General features: G+C 44.5%; 1 protein-coding gene across 5 annotated transcripts in view; it reads right to left on the bottom strand.

Moving 5' to 3' along the window:
• Positions 1-18,575, bottom strand: part of CFAP47 (cilia and flagella associated protein 47) — a 663,944-nt gene that overhangs the window by 573,249 nt on the left and 72,120 nt on the right. For all 5 annotated transcript variants that reach the window (XM_075590256.1, XM_075590258.1, XM_075590257.1 and 2 more), the window contains exons 14-15: positions 17,520-17,616; positions 15,858-16,074 (exon numbers count right to left, since the gene is read on the bottom strand). In XM_075590256.1, coding sequence (XP_075446371.1) covers positions 15,858-16,074; positions 17,520-17,616 — 314 coding nt within the window. The remainder of the gene's footprint in view (positions 1-15,857; positions 16,075-17,519; positions 17,617-18,575) is intronic.

The raw sequence follows: 18,575 nt of genomic DNA, 5'->3' as shown, positions 1-18,575 counted from the left end.
ATAGCTCTGATTCCTGTTTGTTTCCTTGCCTTTGTTTCAAGACAGACTCCTATTGCACATGCCTCTGTCTCTGATCCTGATCTGTTCTTGTACCCATCTGTATTTGATTCTGTTCTTAGTAAAGGCCCTTGCTGGTAATCTGGCTTGTCACTGGTTGTTCCTTGCTCAGTCCCTGCTCCCCGGTCTCAGTCCCTGCTCCCCGTTCTCAGTCCCTGCTCCCGGACATGTCCTGCCCCGCCTGTCCTGTTCCAGTCTCCTCGTTGCCGACCTCTGCTTGTTACCTGACTTCGCTACCTGCCGCCTGCCTCGAACCTCTGCTTGTTACCTGACCTCACTATCTGCCGCCTGCCTCTGATCTCTGCTTGTGACCCCTACTATGCTCCTGCTGTTCTGGCCACCGAGATCCTACCCGCCACAGGAGTCTCCCGTGACAGAAAACAAAGGCCACTTCTGGATCTCGCCGGAACAGATTCTCTGCCTGCCTGCTGCAGCAGACCGCATCCGCATGGTTGAAGATAAGTACTTTTGTTTCTTTTTTGGAAATCCCAGTTGGGATCTTGAAGGTTTTTTTTTGTTGCTGCTAAGTGAGCTGCAAGAATTATTGCGTTCATAGAGAAAAACATTTTTTCTGAGACTAAAACTGTTGCTGCAGAGACTAGTGCACCTTTCTTTTAGGTTTTTTTCTTTTGTGCAGTGCCTGGGTTAACCCTTGCAGTACCTGTTGCCACCTTTTTAGACTCTGACTTTCATTCCCTGGACTAGGCGTGTCTCTGCATCCCTTGTTGGACCATTGCTGTTCACAGGGTTCCCATTTCAAAAGAAAAGAGTGCTTCCATTATTTTGTTACTGCATGCTGTGATTTTTCCTGCAATCTGTAGTTCTTCCTATGATTGGTTCTAAGGTTTCAGGTTTACCTGCAAGTTCCCCTGACGTTTGTTTCTCTGCAACCTGTGATATCCCTACGCCTGATATCAAAAGTTTTAGATTTAACTGCAGGTTTCTCTGTCTGATATTCCTATGTCTGATGTTTTCTCTGCAGTAGTTTCCTGCTGTTTATGATATTTCTATGCCTGATTTCTAAAGATTCAGATTTAACTGCAGGTTTTTCTCTGTCTATATGATATCCCTACGCCTGATGTCTAAAGATTCATATTTTACTACATGTTTCTCTGTCTATGTTTTTTCCTTGCATTTATGATATCTCTGTGACTGATGCTAAGGTCTCAAAAGGTCAGCTCTCCTATCTTGTGTCTCTCTGTGTCTAATATTCCTGTTGTTCATTCTAATGCTTCTGCTTTAAAGACACATTTTCTGCGTTCCTGGTTTCTTGGGAAGTTTGGTTTCCCTAAAGTATGTCTGAAGTTATGGCTCCCACTCTGAAAACAGTCTTTAGCAGTAAATGTGAACACAGTACCACTGATTCTTCAGAACTTCTCAAAGCAAGGAAGAAGAAGGAAAATAAATTTGTATTGAATCAAGGAAAAGATGCCCTAAGTTCAATCTGCGCGAAAAGAGATCGGTTGTCTTCATGGACGTTTAGATAAAGCGCAAGAAGCCAAGGCTGCACTACAGAGCTGTCTATCCTCAGCAATTGCTAAGTGTGTTCTCCAGGAAAAAGAAAAGCACCAGTTGGAGAGTGACCTGGATGTCATGTCAGGTGAGCTGGAGAGGGCATATGCTGATGCTGCTGAGGATCAGCGCCTCGCTTCTAAAAGTAACGAATTCCTGGAAATCTCTATGAAGGAAATTGACAAGCTTAATACAGAGCTTAAAGTCTCCCAGGGGGAGATTTGCTACTTCAAAAAAGAGGTGGAAGTCGTTCGGGAGGAGAGATGCTACTTGAAAACAGATACGTTCTATGAGAGATGCCTCCGAAGAGTTAAATAGTAGGTTTGAAACTATAAACCAAATGAGTAAGAGCTTCTTTGTCCAAGCCAGTGAAGGAGATAAAAGACTCCATGAATTAGAAGAGGAGAAGAGACTATTGATAGAAGAAAAGTCAAGGATGCAATTAGCACTGGAAAAAGCAGAGGGTGACTTGGAAAAAGAAAAGTATCAGTTGGAGAATGACAGGATGATCTTGTCAAGTAAGCTGGAGAAGGCTTATGCGGATAATGCCCAGTACCAGACTTTCATGGCTCAAGTTGGCACAGCACTGGAAGCATCTCAGAAAGAGGTTCATAGGCTTACTACAGAGCTGGAAGCCTCTAAGGAGAAGAATTGCCACTTAAACACAGAACTATGCTCATTGAGAGAGATCTTTGGAGAGTTAAATAGCAGTTTTGAAACTGTAACCCAAGAGTAAAAGAATCTCTATGTCCAAGTCAGTGAAGGAGATAAGAAACTCCATGAATTAGGAGAGGAGAAGAAACAGTTAGCCCAGGAAAAGTTAGACGTGCAGATAGCACTGCAGAATGCTGAGAGTGTGCTGCAAGAAAAATGTGTCTCGCTGGAGCAGAGCACACAAGCAGAAAATATGCTGCAGAGTCAGCTGCAAGAATTGCGTACACATCTGCAGGACACCAAGGAGAGATGGGAGAATGCTGAGGAAAAGCAGCAAGTTCTGCAGGAAGAAAGTTTCCAGACTGCCTACTAAGTAAAGATGCTGCAAGAGTATTTTAGTACCCAGTTGTCAAGAGAGAGGGGATTTGGCCCGGGATTAAAGGGGTTACACCCCATTTGGCCACTGTAGAAGGACGTTCACAGAGGTATGCAAGAGAGGCTGATTATTGTGAAATTAAAGAAGGCTTTTTATTGCGCCTGTTTCCTCAACATCCGGAAACCATCCAAACAAGGGGTAAACAAAGCTTCTATTCATGTGGGAGTATTTCTAGTGAAACACCATGCAGGTCACAACTCCCCTAGATAAGCATGTCTCCCAGCCCCAAAACATATAGCATGAAATAGGCAGATATACAAAGTCTCTTAAGAATGAAAGTCTTATCTGTTCCTTGGAGGGAAAATCTTCTCTGTTCCTGGTTCAGCTCCCTTCCCTCAGGGTGTGTCAGCATTCAGGTTTAGACGTTTTCCCTGTGTCTTGAAAGCAGCTATGCTGTGTCTTCTGGCAGAGCTCAAGACAGGTTGTGAGAGTAAAGACAATCTCTCCTCTCTCTTCAAAGTTCAGCTCAGGTATGAGCTAAGGAGACACCCTTCCTGTCTCAAAAGACAGGCTTTTGTAAGCAATCTAAATCAGGCAGGTTGTGTTTATTAATTAACTACCAGCAGTTAACCACCACACTGCTTGATTAAAGGCACATTACTTGAACAGGGATTACTCCCCTGTTACAGCCACCCTCTACTCTCACCTGGGAAGCAAGGGGTTAAATGGACTGGGGTCCAGTAATGTGTTTTTGCCTTGCTTCAGCCATCCAACTGTTTATTCCCCTGTATAAATGTATTATTTCTGTGCCAGTGTCTGCACCACACACACACTGGGGCTTAAGGGGTTAATAAGCTGCAGTTTAGGAAAATACAAATATGTGGTGTCTTTTCAGAAATATCTGGGCTTCAACAGACTTGATTGAAGTTGGGTGTGAAAAGTACAGAGGGAGTTTGGTGTATGTTAACACATCTTGCTGGTAGAGACAGCTAGGCCCATGTCTGGGGCATTGGGTGTGAAATCTAGCACCTGTGACAAATGTTCTCTACACAGGAGTCCCTGCTTCAAATGATTTATTGACCAGGGTTTATGGGGGCATGGGGTGCGGTTACCCAAGGAGATATCAGAATGAGTGACCTTATTAAATATAAGAATACCATGAGATGTCCTCGGCTGAACGTGCTAAAAATGACATATGTGTAACCGGGGGACCGAGCCGCAAATAACGATTACAGACACATGATGTCTAGCAGGTCCTAAGAGACAGATATTAATATCTCCCTGAATTTTAGTATTACAAGGTTAATATTTAGTCTTATTGGGAGCGTCATGCGTGCCAGAATGTATTAATATGTCTCACATGCCAGTAAGTACTACTGAACTGAAGTTATGAAGTTATTTAGATAGGAAAAGCAGTTTTTAAACGTCCTTGGGTGGGAGGAGTTATACTCTGAGGAAAACTGTCAACCTCACCACTGATTTATGAGAGAGGCTGGGTTTAGGTTGTGTTCAATGGGAAATAATTGTATAAGAACCAGGCTCAGCCTATGGCTATTGTCTTTCGTGTCTTTTGTGATTTTCAAGATTGCTGTATGAACTGCGAGTCACGATTTCTGACTATTTCATCATTTCCATCTTAAGTGAGTGTCCATATTTTGTCTGTTATTTGTATAATCTGTTGTGTTCACCTTTTTCAAGGAATAAATTACATTTTATCATATCTAAGCCTCGTTCAGTTCAACCTAGTGATATTTGGTGTGTATTATTAATAGCCTGTTACAAAGCTATCGTCACACCAGTGTGTCCCCTGAAGAGCAGCATGAGGAGCTGAAGGCCACACTGAGCATAACCAGAGCCTCTCTGGAGGAGGAGCTTAGAGCCCAGGCAACCCTGTATGAGAGTGAGCACAAGGCGGTCCAGAAACTGAAGCAAGACTTAGAGGAGCAGAGACACTGCTCCATCCCTAACAGCCAGTACACCCAAGAGAAAGAGACCTGGAAAAGACAAGCTGCCGAGACCATAGCAAAGGAATTTGCAGAGCTCCAAGACGTGATGAGGGATGCATGGAAGCGAGTTCAAAATGATCTCAGTGAAGAGATGAAAGCCCTGAGAAGAGAATTGCAGTATGCACTCAGCCAGGGATCTCTCACTGAGGAGTGGAAATTGCAACAACATCTAAAAATGAAAGAGCTAAAGCTGACAGCTGAACACACATCACAGCATCTCACAACACTGCTGATCACTGAGCTCAAGACACAGCTTGCCAAAAAAGAGAGGGAGGAGGTGTCCGTCCATCAAGTGGTTGGCCTGACACTGCGCTATGAGGTCAAGATGGCTGAGGCCTGCAAAGTGTTGAATCACACAGCCCATGAGAAGGCCCGGCTGCAGCTGGAGCTGGACAAGGTCTGGGAGGAGTACCGGCAGCTACAGGTCAGAAATAAAGAAAAAGAAACACATTTAAGCCTTGTTCTAAGTCAGCTGGGAGATATGGATTCGCGACTCAACTCCAAAGAAGCTGAACCGACAACTGCTTTGAGTGGGAAAAGAAGTGCAGAAGGACAGCTTCAAGAGCTGAAAACTCAAATAGCTGGTCTTTCATTGGGTGATGCCATGAAACGGCAGTCGCAAGAGGAGACCATGGAGAGCGAACTCTGTGTCCCCACTGACTCATGTGGAAAGGCTGCACCTGTCCTTGATGCCCCCGTTCCTGATGTCTCTGCCCCTGCATTTGAGTTGAATTCACCCATTCCGAGGTTCCTTGCAGCACCCAATGTAACTGTGGAGTACCCTCTGCCCGCTGACAAACCACCAGAGGTGGGTCACCTTGAGTCCACTTTTCATCAAGGCCTCCGGGAAGAGCCTGGAGGATCGTCCGGAGAACGCTCTCGAGAGGGGGGAGTAATGTCAGGGTCTCCTAGACCTCCTCCCTAGCCATAGTTCTTCTTTGTCCACTGGGTGTGTTGCTGCCTTCTGTTTCCTCTGGGTTCCTCTGTCTGTCTGTCCTCTTGTTGCTCCTTTCTCTGTCTAATAGCTCTGCTTCCTGTTTGTTTCCTTGCCTTTGTTTCAAGACTCCTATTGCACATGCCTCTGTCTCTGATCCTGATCTGTTCCTGTACCCATCTGTATTTGATTCTGATCTTAGTAAAGGCCCTTTCTGGTAATCTGGCTTGTCCTTGGTTGTTCCTTGCTCCCCGGTCTCAGTCCCTGCTCCCCGTTCTTAGTCCCTGCTCCCGGACCTGTCCTGCCCCGCCTGTCCTGTTCCAGTCTCCTCGATGCCAACTTCTGCTTGTTACCTGACTTCGCTACCTGCCGCCTGCCTCGGACCCCTGCTTGTTACCTGACCTCGCTATCTGCCGCCTGCCTCTGATCTCTGCTTGTGACCCCTAGAATGCTCCTGCTGTTCCGGTCACCGAGATCCTACCCGCCACAGGAGTCTCCCGTGACAGGAAGTCATATTGACATAGAAGGATACTTTTGGCGTGCTTAGGACCGTGCGTCAGTTGGAGCCGGGACAGCACGGAGCCAGTGGCCTCTGAACTAGGCCAGAGATCCCCCTAGATCCCAGTTAGGCCCCGACTCACCTCAGCTTGTGGGTGCTGCAGGGAAGGCCCATAGATAGGGACGCTTCCCCAGTAGTACTTGGCTATCTAGTATTAGTACATCGGTGACAGACATAACGCGGTGTGCGCAGCCTGTGGTCTGGGACCAGACCATAGGCCATACTCACTTTAAGGGAGACGGTCCACTGGAGTTCCCTCAAGAGGTGGACGCCTTTGTGAGAGGACCAGACAGACCTGCGTCGTGGGCTCACTCTGCGAGCCGACGGATCAACCCTCTCCAATAACCCTGATCTGACCAAAGATCAGGAAGGTACCCACATGCACCAACAAATCTCACAAAGGGGGTAGCGTTACTCCACTTACACTTGGATGGGCCTTGCTCTGTGAACACTGGTGTGGTTAGGTGCCCAGGGCACACTCAGTACTTTGGGGGAGGGAATTCACCGGGGTGATTATATATATATATATATATATATATATATATATATATATATATATATATATAGTGAAAAACGGCTTACTCCGGGGCTCCGCCGTCTGTCCGGGACAGTTAGAACACGGTCTTTTAGGGTAGGTTAAATGACGAGGCGTAACGTGCTGTTCCTTTAAACAGGCTATGCCTGGTTTATTCAGTCCCAGGCACTGAGACTGCCACAGTTCATACAAAAGAAACACAAGCAAAACAAAATCCTGCTCACCTGAGCACTAACTTAACTAAGGTTTCCCTGACTCAGGGTTGGAGTGGCTTTTCCACTTCCAACAACAAAAATAAGGAACTTTGCAGTTTTAGAAAAAAGGAGTAGAATGGTTTAACCGGTTTGGGGAGATGCTTTCCCCCTCTCTGCTTCCAGCAGCCTTCCTGCCTTTAGGCTCTTGGGGAGAGGGAAGAGGAACCAGGAAATCAGTCTTAAATACCTGATTTCTAACTAGCAGGACAGGTGACAGAAATCAGGCAGCAGACAAACTCTGATCTGGATCTCTCATCCCTCAGTTCCAGCACTTGCCAAACTGTGGGATGGAGTGCATGTATTATGAGGCTGCACTTTCCAGCCTAAACAGGATAGAAACTGTTCAGTATCCTGGGAGCCCTATATATGGAATTTATTACTATCCCTTGGTTTCTGTCACATATCCTCCCCCCCCAGCTCAGACCCCGAGGGATGAGCGACCATGGATATTAGGGAGTGCATCCTTGACAACCCGTCTGCATTGCCATGTTTGTGCCCTGACCTGTGTTCCACAGAAAATTTAAAGGGTTGTAGACTTAGGAACCACCTGGTAACTCTAGCATTCTTCTCTCTGTTTTGACACATCCAGGTGAGGGGTGCATGATCTGTGACCAACCGGAATTTTCTCGACAACAGATAGTATTTGAGCATCTCTACAGCCCACTTTATTGCGAGACACTCTTTCTCGACTATGGAGTAATTTTTCTCCTGGGGATTTAGTTTCCTACATAAATAAAGGATGGGGTGCTCCTCACCTCGAGTCTCCTGGGAGAGTACAGCCCCCAGCCCTACCTCAGATGCGTCGGTTTGGACTAAAAACTCTTTAAAGAAGTCAGGTGTGACCAACACTGGTTGGGCACAGAGAGCTTCTTTCAGTCCCCCGGTTTCGGGGGACCACTTTACCATTAGGGGCCCTCTTGCTTTTGTGAGGTCGGTTAGTGGGGTTGCCTTAGTTGCAAAATTGGGAATAAACCTTCTATAGTAACCAATTAATCCCAAAAAGGTCCTTGCTTGTTTTTTTGTAACTGGCCTTGGACAATTTTGTATCGCCTCTACTTTGAGTGTTTGGGGTTTGAGTAAACCTCTGCCAATAGAATACCCCAGATACTTGGCCTCCTCCAGACCAATAGTGCATTTAGCGGGGTTAGCAGTTAGTCCAGCAGACCGAACTGCGTCAAGCACAGCTTGGACCTTTGGAAGGTGGGATTGCCAATCTTCACTATGGATTACCACATCATCCAGGTAGGCGGCAGCTTACCGAGCATGTGGTTTTAAAATTTTATCCATCATTCTTTGGAATGTGGCGGGAACTCCATGTAAGCCAAAAGGCAGCACCCTATACTGAAAGAGGCTGTCTGGGTTTGAGAAGGCTGTCTTTTCTTTTGCTCTTTCTGTGAGGGGAACCTGCCAGTACCCTTTTGTTAGGTCTAGGGTCGTGAGATATCGGGCTTTGCCCAGTCTCTCTACCAGTTCATCTACCCTGGGCATAGGATAAGTATCAAATTTTGACACAGCGTTTAGTTTACGGTAGTCATTGCAAAACATTGTTGTACCGTCTGGTTTTGGGACTAAAACTATAGGGCTGTTCCACCCACTTTGGGATTCCTCAATTACGCCTAGTTTTAGCATTTTTTTAACCTCTAAACTTATAGCCTCTCTTTTGGCCTCTGGGATTCGGTACGGTTTAAGGTTAACTCGGACCCCCGGTTCAGAGACTAGGTCATGTTCAATTACGCTAGTTCTACACTGGCGACACACTTTATTCGAGCTTGGCTAGTCCCACGAATTCGGGTATACCCGGGTGTATTGAGGTTTGTGACTGTTTTCTGCCCGAGTGCATTGAGTTATTTTCCAAGCAGGGATTGAAGCATTTTATTCCCGCTGGCTGAAATACTGCACAGTATATATATATAAACTGCATTACAATTCATGAATTTATGCCATCTGGTAGACACGCGAAGCATTGCAGCCTATTAAATCCTAATCATTATCATTTAACAGATCAGCCACCCATCAGCCAGGCATGAACCCAGGCTGGGAAGGCAAATGCAACGGGGCTTGTCAGAGGTTAGGAGCGGCGCATTCCAGGTATCTGCCAGGTACATACCGGGTATTTGCTCGAATAAAGTGTGTCGGTGCAGTACCTGGCTGTGTAGAGAAGACTTCTTTGTTTCTTCTCACTAAATTCTGGACCTCTCGTTTCTGATGAACGGACAGGGTTTCAGCTATGCTAACCTCTGGGTCAGTTTCTCGATTCTCTGACGGACCTGGGGGTACTAGGGTTAACAAGATCTTGCTATCTTTCCAGGGCTTAAGTAGGTTTATATGGTAAATTTGCTCAGGTTTCCTCCTACTGCACCGACACAGTTTATTCTAACATTTGCCCGTTATGGCCGGGGCTTTTTTCAACTGGCGCCCGGCTGGCGCCAAAACGGAGCCGCGAGCGAGCCGCATCTTCCCCTTCCTGCGTGTTTAATTTAAATGCTTCCCAGCCCCTTCCCCTCCCCTTCCCCGAACCCCTGGCTGCTCCCCCTGGCTGCGCGCAGCTTCCCCCTTACCCCTGCTGCCTCTGCAGCCTTCGGGGATGCTGGGGAACCCTGAAATGTGTGACCGGCGCCAGAGCGACGCGCCACACGCACCAGGGAAAACCCCAAACGAGCTGCCGGCTTCCCAAAAATTTCCCCACACCGCGGTTACAGCCGTATTAGAATAAACAGTGTCGCCACTGTACTTGGCTGTCTCACCTTGTAATATACTTCTCCCACCTCATATGGCCCATGCCACTTAGGAAGAATTTACTCTCTACGGTGGGAACCAGAACTAGTACCGTCGCCTGGAAAAAAAATTCTGACCCTAGCACCCATATTATACGTATTCCTCTGGGCCTCTTGAGCTTTTTCCATGTGTTCTCTCATTATAGGTAGGACTGCAGCTATGCGGTCCTGCATCTGGTCAACATGCTCTATTACACTTCTGTATAGGGTAACCTCGTGTTCCCAAGTCGTTTTGGCTATATCCAGTAAGCCCCTTGGGTGTCGGCCATACAATAGTTCAAACGGGGAGAAACCTTTGGATGATTGGGGAACCTCCCTAATGGCAAATAACAGGTATGGTAACAAACAATCCCAGTTTTTCCCATCCTTATCGACCGCCCGGCGTAACATGCTCTTTAAGGTTTTATTGAACCATTCCACTAAACCATCTGTTTGTGGATGATAGACTGAGGTCCATAGCAATCCGGTCAAATGGTACATCCATTATGGGAACGGGTACCAATGGGCTACGATACGCTTTGAACGGGGCGGTGATCTGACATTCTGGGCATGAGGAGCAATAATTTGTAATTTCTGCCAGAACCCCAGGCCAATAGAAGCTTTGGAGAACCTTTTCTTTTGTCTTTTCCACCCCTAGGTGTCCCCCCAATGGGTGACTATGTGCGAGGTGTAATACTACATTACGGAATGTCCGTGGTACCAACAATTGTTTAGTTATAATTGATTTCCTTTTATCAACCCGATATACTGGGTCATTCTCAACCTCAAAGTAGGGGTAGGCAAGTGACCTATCTGGTTGGCCCGAAGTACTATTCTGGTCCCGTATATTCCCCCTTGCTTCCGCTAATGTGGGGTCTTCCCACTGGGCCTTCTTAAAACCCCCAGGACTGACCTCTAGGTCAGCGAAGGTCTTATCCTGTTCTGGGGTGGTAAACGCCTGTTCAACATCTTGATTTGGGATATTCCCTACCAAGATTGCCATGGGAAACGGGATTTTACAGCACTCTTCCTCTTTCCCCTTTTTATTTGGGCCCTCATCAACCTCCATTTCTGAAAAAGGGAACGGATTTGTTTCTTCTATTACTTCGTTATGGTCCGCTATTGAACTCTGGGCGCTATTCTGAGAGGAGGACCACATTTTTAGAAAATGGGGAAAGTCGGTCCCTATTAACACATGTGCCAATTTGGGTACTATACCCACTTTGAAATCTAAAGAACCAAACTCTGTTTCAAAAAAAACATCAACAGTGGAATATTCGTGATTATCCCCATGTATACAACAAATTGCCACTCTTTGTGAAATGTTTACCTGTTTCTTCCCAATAGGCAACAGGTATTCGGACACTAGTGTAACTATACTCCCAGAGTCAAGTAGTGCCCGAACCCTCTTACCATTTACCTTTACAAATGCCCAGAGACGGTTATTCAAGGGGTCCTCTGGGCTAGGGCCCATACATTGAGACCACAATGAATAAGGTTCAACGCTGTTGCATTGCATTGGTTCAGTATTTAGTGGGCAGACTTTCGCGGTGTGGCCCCTCTCATAACAATTTACACATTTAGGTACATAGTCTGTGTCCCACTTCGAGCCCTTTTTCGGCTCCCCACGTTGGCTGTTGCCCTTAGTATGCGAGTCACTGTTGCTGGTGCTGTGTGAAGGCGGTCGTCGCTCTTCAGCCCCCCTTAATCCTGGTGCCCTTTTACCATCTCTGGAAGAGTCCTGGAACCTTGGGTAGTGGGGTTGCTCCATGACTGTGGGTTGCAGGTGCTCTTCTGCTGCATTGTACCTTTCTATGAGGGCCACCAGCTCGTCTGCATTGTGGGGGTCACTCTGACTGACCCAACGGCGTAGGGCAGAGGGAAGTTTCCTCAAGAACTGGTCCATGATCAACCGTTCCACGATGTGGCTTGCTGAGTTGATCTCGGGTTGCAGCCACTTCTGAGCGAGGTGGATGAGGTCATACATCTGGGATCGGGTGGCTTTATCCAACGTAAAGGACCATGCGTGGAACCTTTGGGCGCGAACGGCCGTGGTTACGCCGAGGCGGGCGAGGATCTCGAACTTCAATTTTGCATAGACGTTAGCTTCGGCTGGCTCTAGATCAAAGTAAGCCTTCTGGGGTTCACCGCTTAAGAAGGGTGCGATTAGACTGGCCCACTCAGCTTCTGGCCAACCCTCTCTGTCCCGTGTGTTCAAAAGTCAGAAGATAGGTTTCAACATCATCCGAGGGCCCCATCTTCTGAAGGTAGTGGCTTGCCCTGGTCATTTTCGGGACTGGGGCTGCCTCTGCCAGTGGAGTCTTACTGATAGTCCCTCTCAGGATCTCGAGGTAGTGTTGTAAGCCCTGGGCGAACCGTTGTTGCTCCTCTCTCAGCAAGCGGTTTGTCTCTTGCTGGTTTGCATTCGCGTTTTGCAGAGCTGCATGCGTCTGTTGCTGGTTTGCATTAGTCTCTTGCTGGGCTATTAACAGCTGTTGATGGGTTGCATTAGTCTCTTGTTGGGCTATTAACAGCTGTTGCTGGGTTGTATTCACCTATTGCTGGATTTCATTCGCGTCTTTCTGGGCAGCGACATTGCGTACCAGCGCACTCACCACGTCCTCCATCTTGTTTGAAGAAAAAAAACCTTTTTTTTTTTTTTTTTTTTTAAAGTTCTTTAACCCGCAGACCTTTTAGTGTTCTGCCCGCATTCTCCACCATATGTGACAAATAGCTTACTCCGGGGCTCCGCCGTCTGTCCGGGACTGTTAGAACACGGTCTTTTAGGGTAGGTTAAATGACGAGGCGTAACGTGCTGTTCCTTTAAACAGGCTATGCCTGGTTTATTCAGTCCCAGGCACTGAGACTGCCACAGTGCATACAAAAGAAACACAAGCAAAACAAAAGCCTGCTCACACCTGAGCAATAACTTAACTTAGGTTTCCCTGACTCAGGGTTGGAGTGGCTTTTCCACTTCCAACAACAAAAATAAGGAACTTTGCAGTTTTAGAAAAAAGGAGTAGAATGGTTTAACCTGTTTGCGGAGAGGCTTTCCCCCTCTCTGCTTCCAGCAGCCTTCCTGCCTCCAGGCTTCTGGGGTAGAGGGAAGAAGAACCAGGAAATCAGTCTTAAATACCTGATTTCTAACTAGCAGAACAGGTGACAGAAATCAGGCAGCAGACAAACTCTGGTCTGGATCCCTCATCCCTCAGTTCCAGCACTTGCCAAACTGTGGGATGGAGTGCATGTATTATGAGGCTGCACTTTCCAGCCTAAACAGGATAGAAACTGTTCAGTATCCTGGGAGCCCTATATATGGAATTTATTACCATCCCCTGGTTTCTGTCACTATATATATATATATATATATATATATATATATATATATATATATATATATATATATATATCTTGTTTGGGTATGGTATTGTTGGGCCTTGTACAGTTATTATGGTTATATAGTTCTTTATGTGTGTGTCAGTAAATATAGTTAAGTATACCCGTGTGTATATTTATTCACTGATTGCATTGGTTCATGTGAGGGATTATCCTGCAGTGCTAGGATCCCTCCCAGGTGGGGGCGCTGTATCCAGAGAGAACGTGATAACCCGAGTTTCAAAGTGGCGGAGGATGAGGCCTCCTGTATGCTAAACAGGTACTCAGCACCCGTAGTTCCCATAGGCTCGGGCCATCGTGCCTTCACCAGTGTTGAGGCGTGCGGAGGCTGTGACGTCACCTGCGTGAAGCAAGTATTTTTCCTGTCCAAGGTAGACGCGCAGTGGGGGCATGGCTAGGGGCGTGCCTAGGGGCATCACAGAGCTGGCTCTCCCTCATTGGGTAAAATGCTCATGTGGCCTGCGTGTTGTGCCAAGAAATCAGTTTCAACTGATTTCTTGCACAACGCGCGCCACCTCCTGCCTCCACCCACGTGCACCCGCGCGTCTATGGGTGCGCTCAATGCCTTGGAGTGAGCAGTACAGAAGCCAGATTGTAGGGGGTCCAGGAGAGAATAGGAGGTGTGAAAATTAAGCAATTAAGTGATACAGTATCGCCCCCACTACTGTATATACACCGTTGAATGTATAATATGTCATATCATGCATGATAGTATAATATTAGTCCTTGTAGCTACTACCTGACATTGAGTACTCCCTTACTATTTCTGTTTATTTGTAATGGGCCAACAAATTCTGCAGTGTGGTACAATGGGGTTAGTAAACTACATAAATAGTGTTATATACCAAATAAGGACAAACAAGCACAAACAGATATAAAAGTTAATGAGGGCCCTGCTCGTGAAAGATTACAATCTACAGGGAATGAGTGACAACGTTGAAAGTGTTGGTTCATTGGGGAACGAGTATGCCTCAGAATGGAATACGGTCCAGCTGCAAAGCTGATTTCATTAAGATTTGAGGATGTAGATGTTATGGGGTATTAGATACTGTGGAAGTTAGTCCAGCCACAGAGCTGCTCCTAATTGTATTGGAAGGTGAGGGGTAAGGGGGGGGAGGGTGCAAAAAATAAATAAGAAAGGAGAATTTAGGGGAGAAAGTGTGGGAGCTTGGGATAGAGGCAGAAGTGTAAGTGAGAGAGCGGTGGCAAAGTAAAAGCAGCCCAGTAAAAGCTGACAGTGGGCTGAAGTCATTACTTAACATGAAGATGTAGCATTTCCATTTCTAGATATAGGTGCACTGCAGAAACAGAAGTAAATGGCGTGCACTCTTTGGCTGCCGACAATGTCTTCCCAGCTTAGAAAGTGCCAGAGAGGCAGCACAAGGAATTGGAGGATGGTATCTTCAGGAAAGTAAGGTGTGATGATTATGAGCGAACTTCCCAATGAGAAGTGAAAGTGGGGAAGGGTAATGGTGCAGGATAACAAGTGTAGAATATCAGTGTAGAGAATAAAGCTCACAGAAAGCTGTCCAGTAATATCATCATGTAGAATAAGTTGCTGAAGTATCCAGGCACACTGAAGTCCACCTCTTATCTAACTCCTGTTTATCTCCAGAAACACTTAAAAATATTCACTTTAAGTGCTATGGCCATTATTCTGTAAGGTGTGATAAGCGCAGATGACATGCTAATGCTGGAAACGCCCCATTAAAGTCAATGGGGTTTTTAATGCAACAACATATCACCTGCGTTTATCACACCTTACAGAATAATGGCCAATGCCTACCCCTGCTATACTTTCCCCAAACTAGGTTCAAACTTATATTGCTAACAAATTTCATGACCCCCCAATAAAACAGCCTTGTTGCCCAATATAGAATGGACAATTGGCTGACAGGACATTTAAGGTACAGCAGACAAACCACTAACATACCAGCTAAATAGACAGGTCATGGAAGGGGGGGGGGATAAATCTTGTCTAGAGCGTTACCAGATGATTCAAAAGATTCAAATAACTATCAAGGGTTTACCTAGCATTTTCTCATTTAGTCTGTAGATACAGTAGCATGATTATTCTTGCTTCCCAAATACATAATCTTATATTTATTTACATAAGTTTACATTTATCTGTATCAAACCTCAGAATCCCTTAGATCCCATGTTACATAATAAATCTGCAATTTCATATAACTTTTTGGTAGACGTGTGAAATCTCTAAAATACTTGAGCAAATGCGATTTGTAAATTTACAGGGTTAAAGAAATATGTATATGTGTTAAACGTGCACAATTTCACCAACTTTTGCACACAAAAATAGCCACAATTTTCAGAAAACTTCTAGTCAAATGTGTTCCCTCACACAAAATATAACCTTTCTGGACCAAGACTTGGCTCACCACTTTTTATTGGTGCACCGTTGAATACATGTTGATACTGTATGTGTTGTAATTGAAAGGAGACCAAGAATGCTGAAAGGAATCTGCCTCTCTTGAGGTGTGCTTGAAAATGTTAGTACCCATATTTATTCAACAATACTAATCCGTAGGGTACCTTTGCTTTTTTGAGCACCCTACCTGTTGCTTTAATAATTTTTAATTTAGTACTGACAACCTTTTGGACACGAGTGTTCAGCTACATCTGTCATACCTTTTAGCAGTACACGTGTCATGTTTCAAATTTGCATCACCTCTTCTGCATTTATGTAAACAAGTTAAACCTGAAATGTGCCTCTTTTTTCCTAACCGACAGTAAGAAAATATTTTTCAAATAAGTATGCATGATCCAAACATTTAAGGTAAAAATAAAATCAATATGTTCTTACTTCTTAAAGTTCCCAAGTGAATTAGTCTCAAATACGACAGGGATTTCAGTCTTAGACATCGGTGGCACAATGTGATTCAGGGGACTGGTTTGTTGGAGTTCTTCACATTCTATGTCTACCTGAACCCAGATATACGTAGGCAGGCTATTAATGATATTGATCTCTCTAAAAGATGTGGAGTGAACGCAGACTTCCCCAAAGTCTATTATAGAAGGGCCTGTAAAAGATAAAAATTACACAGAAAATCTTTTAAACGTTAATAGACATACAGTACTTAATTCAAACAACCTTGGTTCTGCTCCACCTTTATTTACAGTAGTTATTCCAAGGGACAAAAAAGGAAGCTATATTTTGCATTATTTAAATCCAACAATGTCTTAAAAAGGTCTACTTTTTTTGTATAGTTTAACCACTACACTAAAGTAGCAATACCACCCCCCAAAATGATTTTTTTCTCTTACTTTACCTGAGCAGGGAGGTCCCCCGGAGCTGGTCCATAGTTCACTGACCTTTGGGGCCCGCCAGTTACCGGTAAAAGGGGATTTATATTTTTTGTAGTTTTCTTAAAATACTACAAACACGGTTGCCGGGATCATTAAATAGAAAGCTGCAACCTCATCTCTGCTTTATATTGGCTGGGGTTCCGGAGTGAGTCCTGACCCTGCGGCCACAATGGCCACAAGAGAAACTGAGGGTTACACAGAAGTCAGGGACTATGGAGCAGCTGTGGGGGCACCCAGGGCTCCGGTAAGAAAAGAAAAATATGTATATATATGTGTATAATAAATATATATCAAAAGGAAATATTACAGTATGCTCATTTGCATGTCTTAGACAGGTTTGCAGCCCTGCCTTTCACCATTACCACCCAGCATACAGTGCTTCCACTGCAGCAAGGGATTTTGGGAAATTACATGCAAATGAGCACACAGTGCCACCTTTTGCTTCAAATCCATCTCGACATGGTTGAAGACCTGTCTAAGACATGCAAATGAGCACACAGTAATATTTCCTTTTGATATATATTTATTATACACACATATATACATTTTTTTTTTCTTATATATATATCAAAAAATAAATAGATGATACCGTTCTGTGGCTAACGAAATGCTTTTATTTGTGCGAGCTTTCGAGATACACTGATCTCTTCTTCCGGCGATGTTACAATGAATGAAGCAAGCAAAGGGTATACTTAAAAACAGTGTCTCTTGGAATGTTATCTGTGCTTGTCCTTCCCCTGGTGTGGATGAGATTTATGGCTAGAGGTGTAAAATGGTTCCTGAAAGTAAGTGATGTAATAGTGTGTGTGTGTATCTGTGTGAATATAAATGAATGGAGAGCCCACAGTGTATACAGTGCTTTACAAAAGGGTTGTGTGGAGTGGGAGTTAATATAAATGGTGTGGGTAGGTGTGGAAATGTGAGAGATAGTATTATATATTGTTAATTTTACTTATTTCAAGAATGGTGGTCAACTCAGGAGCTAAGCAGAACAGGGTATAAGACGTTAAGCTCCAGATTTATTAGTGATGTAACAACCCTACTTTGGTACTTTGTGTTAATAAATGCTATAGCAAGTCGTAACTACCCACACCTATCCCACATTTGTTAATAATCATTCTGGAAAAGCAATGTTCACAGTCCACATTCCAAGTCTTACCGATAACTACGCGATGAAGTTGCTGAGGCGTCAGGGTTAGAGTACAGTCTGCTTTCTCAGGAGTAGTGCATGGCATTGCATTAAGACCATCATTAACCTAAAGCAAACAGCCAAAACATAAAGTGTACTCAATGAACAAGAGTTGGAGCTAGATGTTTGTGATTATCTACTACCAAGGTAAAATGTATGCTGTAATGCTAGGATTACAACTGCTATGGGAAAGACCCAGGATATTAAATTCATTTTGCAGTGATATCACAATAATACAAGAAGATAAAATCAAGTTCAACAGTATTGCTACTTGACACAGAGGCCTTGTTACATCATACAGTAAGCAACATTATGAAACATTTTACTCTTTTTTTCGGTCTAGAACTAAAAACCTATCTTTTTTATTTTAAGTTCATGATTGCTAAAGAGGCATGTGGTGGTATGCATAGTGAAGCAGCATTGTATCTCTTTAGGACTGAAGTCATTAGGGAGAGGGTTTAGATTTTTAAAAATGATGTGGGGTATTTAGGCTAACATCTAATAATAATAAACACATTTGTATGATAGTCAACTGTGAATCACACTCCTATGCAGAACTCATAGTATACATACAGATGTAGCCAGAATAACTTTCCCCACTGCCAAGGAAAGCCGCGGGAATGCAATCGCATCTTCCCCCAGCAGTAGAGATTCATTCAGGTCAACATGGCTTTTACTTTCCGCAGAGTCGTAACATTTTGCTTAATTGTCTGTGACTCTGGGGACGGTAATTCTGGCTACATCTGTATCGTAACATTATTTATCTTCAAACAGGCAGTGATCTCGGCAAAATTGTGAACATTTTCATAATTGCTTTTTGAAATGAACTAGTAAAGAACTACAACATACTTATTTTCCCACGTAGGTTTGGGCAGTAACAACATTCCCTTTCCAAAGTAACGATAAACAATAAATATTTGCTCAAAAGGAAAATATACATGCACTTTTTTAATTTATTTGAATATCTTCCCAATTATTGACTGGTTATGACAAATTAAATTGGTGATGAAGTAATATTGCTGAAAT

Source organism: Ascaphus truei, chromosome 3 (assembly GCF_040206685.1).
Source record: "Ascaphus truei isolate aAscTru1 chromosome 3, aAscTru1.hap1, whole genome shotgun sequence".
Lineage (NCBI taxonomy): Eukaryota > Metazoa > Chordata > Amphibia > Anura > Ascaphidae > Ascaphus > Ascaphus truei.
This window is presented reverse-complemented; position numbering and strand designations above follow the sequence as displayed.